This window comes from Microcaecilia unicolor, chromosome 7, assembly GCF_901765095.1.
Source record: "Microcaecilia unicolor chromosome 7, aMicUni1.1, whole genome shotgun sequence".
Lineage (NCBI taxonomy): Eukaryota > Metazoa > Chordata > Amphibia > Gymnophiona > Siphonopidae > Microcaecilia > Microcaecilia unicolor.
The window spans coordinates 120,659,534-120,672,336 of NC_044037.1; the positions used below are offsets into that span (position 1 = coordinate 120,659,534).

General features: G+C 43.7%; 1 protein-coding gene across 1 annotated transcript in view; it reads right to left on the reverse strand.

The window, feature by feature from the left end:
- LOC115474784 (breakpoint cluster region protein-like) overlaps positions 1–12,803 on the reverse strand; it is a 262,364-nt gene that overhangs the window by 63,936 nt on the left and 185,625 nt on the right. The window contains 1 exon segment of the mRNA XM_030210439.1: positions 1,815–1,912. Coding sequence (XP_030066299.1) covers positions 1,815–1,912 — 98 coding nt within the window.

Here is a 12,803-nt window from a genome sequence, read left to right on the forward strand (position 1 = left end):
CCCAACTTGACATTTCGTCCATTAGATTGTAAGCTCTTCCGAGCAGGGACCGTCCTTACTTGTTAATTTGTACAGCGCTGCGTAACCCTAGTATCGCTCTAGAAATGTTAAGTAGTAGTAGTAGTAGTAGTTAACAGGCCCCATTTGGTTATGCCCCTCTATGTTACTTTGTTACCTTATGAGACTGGGAGACTGGGCATCCAAATGGCAGATGAGCAAGTGCAAAGTGATGCATGTGGGAAAGAGGAACCCGAACTATAGCTACGTGATGCAGAGTTCTCCATTAGGAATCACCGATCAGGAAAAGGATCTAGGTGTCATTGTTGATGATACGTTGAAACCCTCTGCTCATTGTGTAGCGGCGGCTAAGAAAGCAAATAGAATGTTAGGTACTATTAGGAAAGGAGTAGAAAACAAAAATGAGGATATTATAATGCCTTTATATCGCTCCATGGTGCGACCGCACCTTGAGTACTGTGTGTAATCCTGGTCACTGCATCTCAAAAAATATATAGTGGAATTAGAAAAGGTACAGAGAAGGGCAACAAAAATGATAAAGGAGATAGGAAAACTTCCCTATGACGAAAGACTAAAGTGGCTAGGGATCTTCAGCTTGCTGAAAAGATGGCTGAGGGGTGATATAATAGAGGTCCATAAAATAATGAGTGGAGTGGAACGGGTAGAAATGAATCACTTGTTTACTCTTTCCAAAAATACTAGGACTAGGGAGCACTCAATGAAGCTACAAAGTAGTAATTTTAAAACAAATTGGAGAAAATATTTCTTCACACAGCGTTTAATTAAACTCTGGAATTTGTTCCCCAACTCCATCTTAATAATGGCTTATGGACTTTTCCTTTAGGAAGCTATCCAAACTTTTTTTTAAACCTCACTAAGCTAACTGCTTTTACTACATTCTCTGGCAACGAATTCCAGAGTTTAATTACACGTTGCGTGAAGAAATATTCTCTCCGATTTGTTTTAAATTTACTACCTTGTAGCTTCATTGCGTGCCCCCTAGTCCTAGTATATTTGGAAAGAGTAATAATATTAATGGATACCCTGGATTACAGGCACGATCCATGGGAGGCATCCGTTTCAATGGAAAATTGTCATAGGATGAGAGTGAAAAGGAGCAGACTGAAGAGTACAAAAAGGGTGATGTATGCTTGAAACAGTCTGAGAATAAGGAAAAGATTATAGAGCTGAAGATTGAATGGATTTTCTGCTATCATTTTTTATGCTTCCGTGTTTCAAAGAGACCTCCTGCCTCATTGTACCTGGGACATAGATATCTAACATAGTAACATAGTAGATGACGGCAGAAAAAGACCTGCACGGTCCACCCAGTCTGCCCAACAAGATAAACTCACATGTGTCATTTTTTGTGTATACCTTACCTTGATTTGTACCTGCCTTTTTCAGGGCACAGACCGTATAAGTCTGCCCAGCACTATCCCCACCTCCCAACCACCCGCCCCGCCACCCACCACCGGCTCTGGCACAGACCGTATAAGTCTGCCCAGCACTATCCCCACCTCCCAACCACCAGCCCTGCCTCCCACCGCCGGCTAAGCTTCTGGGGATCCCTTCCTTCTGAGGAGGATTCCTTTATGTTTATCCTCTCCACCACCTCCCCCGGGAGGGCATTCCAAGCATCCACCACTCTCTCCGTGAAAAAATACTTCCTGACATTTTTCTTGAGTCTGCCCCCCTTCAATCTCCATTAGGAATCACCGATCAGGAAAAGGATCTAGGTGTCATTGTTGATGATACATTGAAACCCTCTGCTCATTGTGATATCTGATACTTACCTCCTCCCAGTCTGTTAGAGTCTCTGCAGCAATGTCTCCACTCTCTACAAATTTTTCAAAATAGCCAAAAGAGTCCATCTCCAGGGAGAAGTAAAGACCTAAGAAGAAATAGCAAACATATTAGAATGTAAACACACATCACCATTGAGGCAAAAACTACCACAGGACACTTGAGTGCCCCCGTGGTAGTGCATTTTAACCTGCGGTAAGCACACATCAGTGCTTACCACAGCTTAGTAAAAGGGCATCTTTGAAAAATATGGAGGGGCATTTTCAAAAGATCGTCCAAGTCAGAATAGGGACATCTATATCATGACATCCAAAATGAACATCCATCTCACAGGTATTTTCCAACAGGAAATATGTCAAAATTTCTTGTTTGAAAATAGGTGAGATGGATGTCCGTGTGCTGGAGATGTCCAGCACGAACAGCCATTTTACAAACTGGAACGTGGCAAAAAAACAGGGTCAAGGATATCTATCTTGCAGCATTCTTAGAAGAATAGCTACACAGTCATTTCTGCAAAGCAGAGGGGCAGCCTAGTGGTTACAGCAGTAGACTTTAAGCAAAATTATAGATTCAAAACTTTATAAAAAGGAAAGGTCCCACTGAACTTTATTTCTGAGAAGTTCTAAGAGAAGAGGACATTACTCTGGTAATTGAACACTATTTTGCTTTGTGTTTTGGGAACTTAAAGATTGGGGTTTAAAGGAGGAATTGTAGGTTAATGATAGGCAAAATAAAAATATAAAAAGCACATTTTATCAGTGGCGTACCAAGGGGGGGCGGTGAGGGCGGTCCGCCCCGGGTGCACGCCGCTGGGGGGTGCCGCGGCGCGCCTGCTCCGAGTTCGCTAAACTTTGTTGCTCGTTCGCTGCAGCTCCCTCTGCCCCGGAACAGGTTACTTCCTGTTCCGGGGCAGAGGGAGCTGCAGCGAAGCGAAGTTTATCGAACTCGGAGCGGGCGCGCGCCGCGGCACCCCCCCCAGCGGCGTGCACCCGGGGGGGTGTCATTTCGCCGGAGGGGGGAAGGTGTAATTTAGCGGTGGGGGGGCGTGCTGCACCCGGGGGGGGGGGGGCACATCGGCGCTCCGCTCCGGGTGCCATCCAGGCCAGGAACGCCTCTGAATTTTATCAACTAATCTCCATAGTCTTTTCCACTTAGTTTTAAAAACTTTGTACCACCGCATTAACAGAATCTAGCAGGCACTGCAGGATCTAGTTTAGTCTTCCCACCCACCCTCCCCAACACCTGCCCACCCCTAGGACAACTCTTCATTTATAGTCAGGTATTGTAATTAGGGTAACAAGCAAAGAGTGCTCTTACAGAGTTTTAAATACATTTCATTACCATCTAAGAAGGAAACACTAAATAAATCATACAACATACTATATTAGCTAATATCCTTAATACTGTAGCAAGTTTTAAATTATTGAAAAACTCAAAAACATTAAGATGGAGTCAGCAGTCCAGCAGCGAGAGGGGTGCTATCCAGTCTTTTGCATTGAGTGTCACATGTATGATTATCTTCCAGTTGGTGAGATGTCATATGTGTGTGCCCGGTGCAAAGAGCTCCTAGCTCTCAGAGAACGTGTCCACTCTCTTGAGGCTAGAGTAGCAGACTTGGTGGAGCTGAGGGAGACAGAGAGGTTCATAGAGGAGACCTACAGGGATGTTGTAGAGAAGTCCCACCTCCAGTCTGGTAGCCCCTGTGCTACCTTGGAGGAGGGAGGTTTCCTAGAAGGAGAGCATCACCCTGGTGAAGTAGGAAGTACTCCTGTAGCCAGGACCTGCCCACCAGGGGATGTACTACCCTCTCGCACCGAGGATATGTCTCCAAGTGCTGCCTAGGAGGGAAAGGTTAGGACAGCTGTTGTAGTTGGTGATTCGATCATTAGGCATATAGATAGCTTGGTGGCTGGTGGAAGTGAGGATCGCCTGGTGATTGCCTGCCTGGTGCGAAGGTGGCAGACCTCACGCGTCATCTAGATAGGATTTTAGATAGTGCTGGGGAGGAGTTGGCTGTCTTGGTACATGTGGGTACCAATGACATAGGAAAATGTGGGAGAGAGGTTCTGGAAGCCAAATGTAGGCTCTTAAGTAGAAAGCTCAAATCCAGATTCTCCAGGGTACCATTTTCTGAAATGCTACCAGTTCCACACGCAGGGCCCAAGAGACAGGCAGAGCCCCGGAGTCTCAATGCGTGGATGAGACAATACTGCAGGGAGGAGGGTTTTAGATTTGTTAGGAACTGGGCAACATTCTGGGGAAGGGGTAGCCTATTCCGAAAGGATGGGCTCCACCTTAACCAGGGTGGGACCAGGCTGCTGGCATCAGCATTTAAAAAGGAGATAGAGCAGCTTTTGACACCCACCAGACTGGACTTAATAAAGATCTGGGTTTTCTAGCACATTAAAAACCATAAAAATGTAGTGCTTTGTCACCCTCCTATCTCCATGCATATCTCCCTGTCCCTCATCCACCCGACTCTTCTTATCTCTCACCTATCCACCCCCATTCTGTTAGAGTGTTACTGAAATGCTTTGATGTTTCACTTATATATACTGTCAATCACCAACATTTGCTTATTTCCGATCTGACGAAGAAGGGCAACCTTCAAAAGCTAATCAAGAAATGTATTAAGTTATTTTCTTTTCCATGTTTTATTTTGTTTTATTTCTAAAGATAGGGTATCCTGATAGTGAGGTTGCAAAGGAGACTGCAGTAGATTCACGTGTCCTTAAATAAAAATCAGACAAAAGATTGTAAATTAATACTGTCAAGTACTAAGCATGATGTAAATAGGAACAACAAACATACTTTGAAATGTCTATATGCGAATGCCAGGAACCTAAGAAATAAGTTGGGAGAGTTAGAACATATTGCACTAAATGAAAAATTAGATATAATAGGCATCTCTGAGACCTGGTGGAAGGAGGATAACCAGTGGGACACAACTGATTGATGGACAGACGCCAGAGGGTGGTGGTGAATGGAATTCGCTCGGAGGAGGGAAAGGTGAGTAGTGGAGTGCCTCAAGGATCGGTGCTGGGGCCGATTCTGTTCAATATATTTGTGAGTGACATTGCCGAAGGGTTAGAAGGTAAAGTTTGCCTATTTGCGGATGATACTAAGACCTGTAACAGAGTGGACACCCCAGAGGGGGTGGAAAACATGAAAAAGGACCTACGGAAGCTAGAAGAATGGTCTAAGGTTTGGCAATTAAAATTCAATGCGAAGAAATGCAAAGTGATGCACTTAGGGAATAGAAATCCACGGGAGACGTATGTGTTAGGCGGGGAGAGTTTGATAAGTATGGACGGGGAGAGGGATCTTGGGGTGATAGTATCTGAGGATTTGAAGGCGACGAAACAGTGTGACAAGGCGGTGGCCGTAGCTAGAAGGTTGTTAGGCTGTATAGAGAGAGGTGTGACCAGCAGAAGAAAGGGGGTGTTGATGCCCCTGTATAAATCGTTGGTGAGGCCCCACCTGGAGTATTGTGTTCAGTTTTGGAGGCCATATCTTGCTAAGAATGTAAAAAGAATTGAAGCGGTGCAAAGAAAAGCTACGAGAATGGTATGGGATTTGCGTTACAAGACGTATGAGGAGAGACTTGCTGACCTGAACATGTATACTCTGGAGGAAAGGAGAAACAGGGGTGATGTGATACAGACGTTCAAATATTTGAAAGGTATTAATCCGCAAACGAACCTTTTCCGGAGATGCGAAGGCGGTAGAATGAGAGGACATGAAATGAGATTGAAGGGGGGCAGACTCAAGAAAAATGTCAGGAAGTATTTTTTCACAGAGAGAGTAGTGGATGCTTGGAATGCCTTCCTGCAGGAGGTGGTGGAAATGAAAACAGTAACGGAATTCAAACATGCGTGGGATAAATATAAAGGAATCCTGTTCCGAAGGAATGGATCCTAAGGAGCTTAGCCGAGATTGGGTGGCAGAGCCAGTGGCGGGAGGCGGGGATGGTGCTGGGCAGACTTATACAGTCTGTGCCAGAGCCGGTGGTGGGAGGCGGGACTGGTGGTTGGGAGGCGGGGAATAGTGCTGGGCAGACTTATACGGTCTGTGCCAGAGCCGGTGGTGGGAGGCAGGACTGGTGGTTGGGAGGTGGGGATGGTGCTCGGCAGACTTATACGGTCTGTACCAGAACCGGTGGTGGGAGGCGGGGCTGGTGGTTGGGAGGCAGGGATAGTGCTGGGCAGACTTATACGGTCTGTGCCCTGAAAAGGACAGGTACAAATCAAGGTAAGGTATACACAAAAAGTAGCACATATGAGTTTATCTGTTGGGCAGACTGGATGGACCATGCAGGTCTTTTTCTGCCGTCATCTACTATGTTACCATGTTACTATATGTCATACTGGGGTACAAATTATATCGTAGTGATAGGGTGGATTGAATTGGTGGAGGAGTAGCATTGTATATTAACGAGAGCCTTGAATCAAATAGATTGAAAATTCTGCAGGAAACAAAACACTTCTTGGAATCACTGTGGATTGAAATTCCATGTATAAAGGGGAAAAGGATAGTGATAGGAGTGTACTACCGTCCACTTGGCCAGGATGAACAGACTGATGCAGAAATGTTAAAGGAAATTAGGGATGCAAACAAACTGGGCAACACAATAATAATGGGTGATTTCAATTACCCCGATATTGACTGGGTAAATGTAACATCGGGGCACGCTAGGGAGGTAAAATTCCTTGATGAAATCAAGGACAGCTTTATGGAGCAGCTGGTACAGGAGCCGATGAGAGAAGGAAAAATTCTAGACCTAGTCCTTAGTGGAGCGCATGAACTGGTGCGGGAGGTAATGGTGCTGGGGCTGCTTGATAACCATGATCATAATATGATCGGATTTGATATTAGCTTTGAAGTAAGTATACATAGGAAATCAAATATGTTAGCGTTTAACTTTAAAATAGAAGACTATGATAAAATGAGAACGGTGAAAAAAAAAGTTAGAGGAGCGGCTGCGAGGGTCAAAAATTTACATCAGGCGTGGATGCTGTTCAAAAAACCACCCTGGAAACCCAGGCCAAATATATTCCGCTTATTAAAACAGGAGGACAGAAGACCAAACGACAGCCGGAGTGATTAAAAAGTAAGGTGAAGGAAGCTATTAGAGCTAAAAGAAAATCCTTCAGAAAATGGAAGAAGGAACCGACTGAAAATAATAAGAAACAGCATAAGGAATGTCAAGTTGAATGCAAAGCGCTGATAAGGAAGGCTAAGAGGGACTTCAAAAAAAAGATTACGTTGGAGGCAAAAACATATAGTAAAATTTTTTTTAGGTATATTAAAAGCAGGAAGCTGGCAAAAGAATCGGTTGGACCGCTAGATGACCGAGGAGTAAAAGGGGCTATCAGGGAAGACAAAGCCGTAGCGGAGAGATTAAATGAATTCTTTGCTTCGGTCTTCACCGAGGAAGATTTGGATGGGATACCGGTGCCAGAAATGGTATTCGAAGCTGACAAGTTGGAGAAACTTAATGAATTCTCTGTAAACCTGGAGGATGTAATGGGGCAGTTCTACAAACTGAAGAGTAGCAAATCTCCTGGACTGGATGGTATTCATCCCAGAGTACTGATAGAACTGAAAAATGAGCTTGCAGAGCTATTGTTAGTAATATGTAATTTATCCTTAAAATCGAGCGTGGTACCGGGAGCGTGGTACCGATTTTTTAAAAAGGTTCCAGAGGAGATCCGGGAAATTATAGACCGGTGAGTCTGACGGTGCTGGGCAAAATGTTAGAGACTATTATTAAGAACAAAATTACAGAGCATATTCAAAAGTATGGATTAATGTGACAAAGTCAACATGGATTTAGTGAAAGGAAATCTTGCCTCACCAATCTACTACATTTCTTTGAAGGGGTGAATAAACATGTGGATAAAGGTGAGCCGGTTGATATTGTGTGTCTGGATTTTCAGAAGGTGTTTGTCAAAGTACCTCATGAAAGACTCCAGAGGAAATTGGAGAGTCATAGGATAGGAGGTAGTGTCCCATTGTGGATTAAAAACTGGTTAAAAGATAGAAAACAGAGAGTAGGGTTAAATGGTCAGTATTCTTAATGGAGAAGGGTAGTTAGTGTGGTTCCCCAGGGGTCTATGCTGGGACCACTGCTTTTTAACATATTTATAAATGACCTAGAGATGTGAGTAACTAGTGAGGTAATTAAATTTGCTGATGACACAAAGTTATTCAAAGTCAAATCACAGGAGGATTGTAAAAAATTACAAGAGGATCTTACGAGACTGGGAGACTGGGCGTCTAAATGGCAGATGACATTTAATGTGAGCAAGTGCAAAGTGATGCTTGTGGGAAAGAGGAACCCGAATTATAGGTACGTCATGCAAGGTTCCACATTAGAAGTCACAGACCAAGAAAGGGATCTAGGTGTCGTCGTTGATGATACGTTGAAACCTTCTGCTCAGTGTGCTACTGCGGCTAAGAAAGCAAATAGAATGTTATGTATTATTAGGAAAGGAATTTAAAACAAAAATGAGGATGTTATAATGCCTCTGTATCGCTCCATGGTGCGACCGCACCTTGAATATTGTGTTCAATTCTGGTCGCCACATCTCAAAAAAGATATAGTGGAATTAGAAAAGATGCAGAGAAGGGCAACAAAAATGAGAAAGGGGATGGGACGACTTCCCTATGAGGAAAGGCTAAAGCGGCTAGGGCTCTTCAGCTTGGAGAAAAGGCAGCTGAGGGGAGATATGATAGAGTTCTATAAAATAATGAGTGGAGTTGAACGGGTAGATGTGAAGCGTCTGTTTACTTTTTCCAAAAATACTAGAACTAGGGGGCATGTGATGAAGCTACAATGTTGTAAATTTAAAATGAATCGGAGAAAATTTTTCTTCACTCAACGTGTATTTAAACTCTGGAATTCGTTGCCAGAGAATGTGGTAAAGGCGGTTAGCTTAGCGGAGTTTAAAAAAGGTTTGGACAACTTCCTAAAGAAAAAGTCCGTAGACCATTATTAAATGGACTTGGGAAAAATCCACTATTTCTGGGATAAGCAGTATAGAATGTTTTGTACTTTTTTTGGGATCTTGCCAGGTATTTGTGACCTGGATTGGCCACTGTTGGAAACAGGATGATGGGCTTGATGGACCTTTGGTCTTTCCCAGTATGGCAATACTTATGTACTTATAAAGGGACCTGGATTCCAATCCCACTTTAACTCTTATTTTGTAATTTTGAGACTTCCAGGAACAGAAAAATACCTACTGTACCTGAACGTACACCACTTCAATAGCCTAACTGCCTTCAGACTTGCAGCGGCTTATATTTTTTAGGTACAGTAGGTATTTCTCTGTTGCAGGAGGGCTAATAATAATAACAATAAAAACAGTTAAAGTGGGATTTAAACCTGGGTCCCTTAGGTTACAGACTACTACATTAACCACTAGGCTACTCTTCAGACTTGCTTCCTATTTTGCTATGAATACTCATAATCAGGGTTGCCAGGTGGAAAAATTTTCCCACCCAATCCAGCCTAAAAACAGCCCAAAACCCGCCCAAACTCAAACCCCACCCCTGACACCCACACCCCCGCTTCATCAACCCCGCCCCCGCTGTCATCAACCCCGCCCCCGCCGTCATCAACTCCGCCCCCGCCGTCATCGGCCCCGCCTCCCCCGTCACTGGTCTCGCCTCTCCTGTCATCGGCCCCGCCTAGAACGTCACTAACCCCGCCCAAAACGTCACTAACCCCGCCCCCCGCGGCCGAAAAAACCGCCCGAAAACCGCGGAAAAGAAAAAAAAGAAGCCCACAAAACCGCGACCCGCCGCGGGCAAAAATTTCCCGTGGCGGGTCGCGGAAAACCGCCCAATTGGGCGGTAAAACCGCCCACCTGGCAACACTGCTCATAATACCTGAAGCTATCATAGAGCCTAGTATCCACTTTCATTTTCACTTTCAGGGGAGAGGGAGGGGGACAGCAACAACTGGGAGATTAAGGACATGCCATACCTTAATTCCTCCTGTGGTCAACTGCTCAATCAGAACACCTTTTCATCTTAGATGTGACAGAAATAGGTAATCATTATTGGACGTCCTGATTTTGGGCCATCCCTCGTCCCGCCCAAAACATGCCCACAACATGCCCCCCCCCCTTGCTATTTAGAAATACTACAGTGTTGGATGCCCCTTTTCTGCCTTTGCAAAATGGGGATTTGGATGTTTCAAGCACATGGATGTCCATTTGGGCATTTTGAGACGTCTATATGCTTTGAAAATAAGCGTGTCTGTTGGCAGCTAAAGTCTTTTTCCCTCCATTAGATTAATTACTATCATTAACTTAATAATTATCTTTGATGGTAGTCTTGCCTCAGTGCTGTTGTGTGTTTACAGTTGTATCTGAAGTCATGTGTAATTTTTCCTTGCATCAGTTTTGGATAAACATATTAGAATGTCCTCGGCAATCTTTCCTATTCCTTATGGCACCTTCTGTAAGGGTTGCTGTGAGCTTTCCCATAGTTAGTAGTTCTGCACCATTGCCTATCATAAAGATAATTGTCTGTATAAGTGGGTGTGACCAGGATACATAGAAAAAGCAGCAATTTTGTAAAATAGCTATTTATACATGCAACCAGCAATGGAAGACACAAATGTACAGTAACCCCCTAATTCTATAAACTTGCATGGACATTTTAATGCTTAGGATTAGATTCTATATATCATACCTAAAAAATCAGCGTAGAAAAAGATTATGCCTAGGCATATTCTATAAAGAACACCTCAGTTTAGGCATACTTTATAGAATATACCCAAATCTCCACGCGGTTTATAGAATATGCATGACTAAATTTAGATGTAGATGGTTACGCCTAAATTAGGCGCAGGCTGGGTGTACTCTATAAGAACATGCATAGATTTTAGAAATGCCCATGACTTGCCCATGGCCATGTCCCCTTTTCAACTATGTGACTTAGAATTTATGTACATCACATTACAGAATATTCTTAGACGGTTGTGCACATAAATTCTAATTAATACTAATTAGTGTCAATAATTGCTTGCTAATTGGCAATTATCAGTGCTGATCGACTTGTTAACAAATTAAGTTGGGCACACAACTCCAGAATATGACCAAATTTGCATGTGCAACATAAGTCAAGCTATATAGAATATGAGAGCTAGTGTGCAAACTTGCATGCACAAGTTATAGAATTGTGTCAATTATGCATGTAACTTAATTGTATAATTAGCTGCTAATTGGCATTAGCAACCAATTATTGGCTATAATTGGTGCTATTTTGCACTAATTAGCAGTTACATATGTAACTGCTTGTAGTCAAGATTCTTGCTTGAAGATCCACCAAATATCTTCCCATGCGGACTATGACACTACTGACTAGTGTGTGTCAATGACATCCATCCTCACCAGCTTCCCTTCAAACTTTATGGTAGTGGCGCCTGTCTGGTCCCTGCAGCACACTTCTGGGGTGGCCACATGGCTCCCATTGCTTTTTTTCTTCCTTCCCCAGGTCTGTCTGTGGCCCGGCAACTCCCCTCCATCCCTATCTCACCACGTTTGCGAGTGGCAGTAGCAACACACATCTGCTGTCAGCATTGCTCTCTGAAGGCTTTCCTCTGTCATGTCACGCCCTCGCTGACATCACTGCCTGTTTCCTGTGGTAGAGGGAAGGAAAGCCTGTAGAGACCAGCATATGTGCATTACTGCTGCCTGCAAATATGGAGGTACACTGGGGGTGGGTGGTTGTTGCATTGCAGATAGGGGAAAATACTGGGACTAGGGAGGAGGAGAGGGAGAGATGCAGGAGAAAGAGATTTTTTTTTCAAAGGCTCACCCAAAATAACTGGCCTTGCTATGCCACTGCTTCATGGGGGGTGTCCTCAAGGTTGTGGGCATTTAAAATGCATTCTTTTTTGTCTATTAAGAAATGCATTGCCCTTCAAGCATGTGGCTCTTCCACTATCCACTTTCTCCTTTCTGTCCTGAGCCTGGGTAGAGAGGCAGAGTAGCAGAACAAAAAAAAAAAAACATAGAAAAACAATGGAGGCCACCCCAGATGTCTCTAGTGGCCACTGTTGGCCCTTGGGCATTGCATTGAAGAACACTGCCATAAAGTATTACTATATAATTCTGTAAGGGTACCAAAAAGTAGAACTGGTGTTGGTAATTATCTAATTTTCTATTGCACCAGATGACCTGATCATATCTTATTTAAATACAATTTTTTATTTTTTTAATTTGCTGTGCTCAGTAACACTGTTGTGCCCATTAAACCAAATGTTCTGGATAGGGTACACAGCCGCCAAACATCCTAGCACTCGCCCTTCATTCCTTCCAAAACTCGCACCTCAAGAGACTAACTCAAAGTGCTGCAATCGAAAATATTCACTGAAGGTTTATTTATCTTAGCTGATCTTAATTGGCGAGATGCGCAGATTGTGATGCCTCCAGATCACCCATAATTTAGTGCATCGTGGTTAAAACCTAAAACTCCATCCCTAGGGAGTAGCGAGCCTAGAGATCTCCTCTGCTTTATTTAACAGATTGACGATAAATTCCCTTGAAAAAGCGTTACAAAGTGAAACGTGGCTCCACGTCGGAGATTACGATGGAGTTTTAGGTTTTAACCACGATGCACTAAATCACGGGTGATCTGCAGGCATCACAGTCCGCGCATCTCCCCAATTAAGATCAGTTAAGATAAGTAAACCTTCAGTGAATATTTTCGATTGCAGCACTTTGAGTTAGTCTCTTAAGGTGCGAGATTTGGAAGGATTGAAGGAAGGGCGAGTGCTATGATGTTTGGCGGCTGTGTACCCTATCCAGAACATTTGGTTTAATGGGCACAACAGTGTTACTGAGCACAGCAAATTAAAAAATTGTATTTTAATAAGATATGATCAGGTCATCTGGTGCAATAGAAAATTAGGTAAAGTATTACTAGCCAGGTGGACTTCCAAAAGCTCTGACTCGCTATTA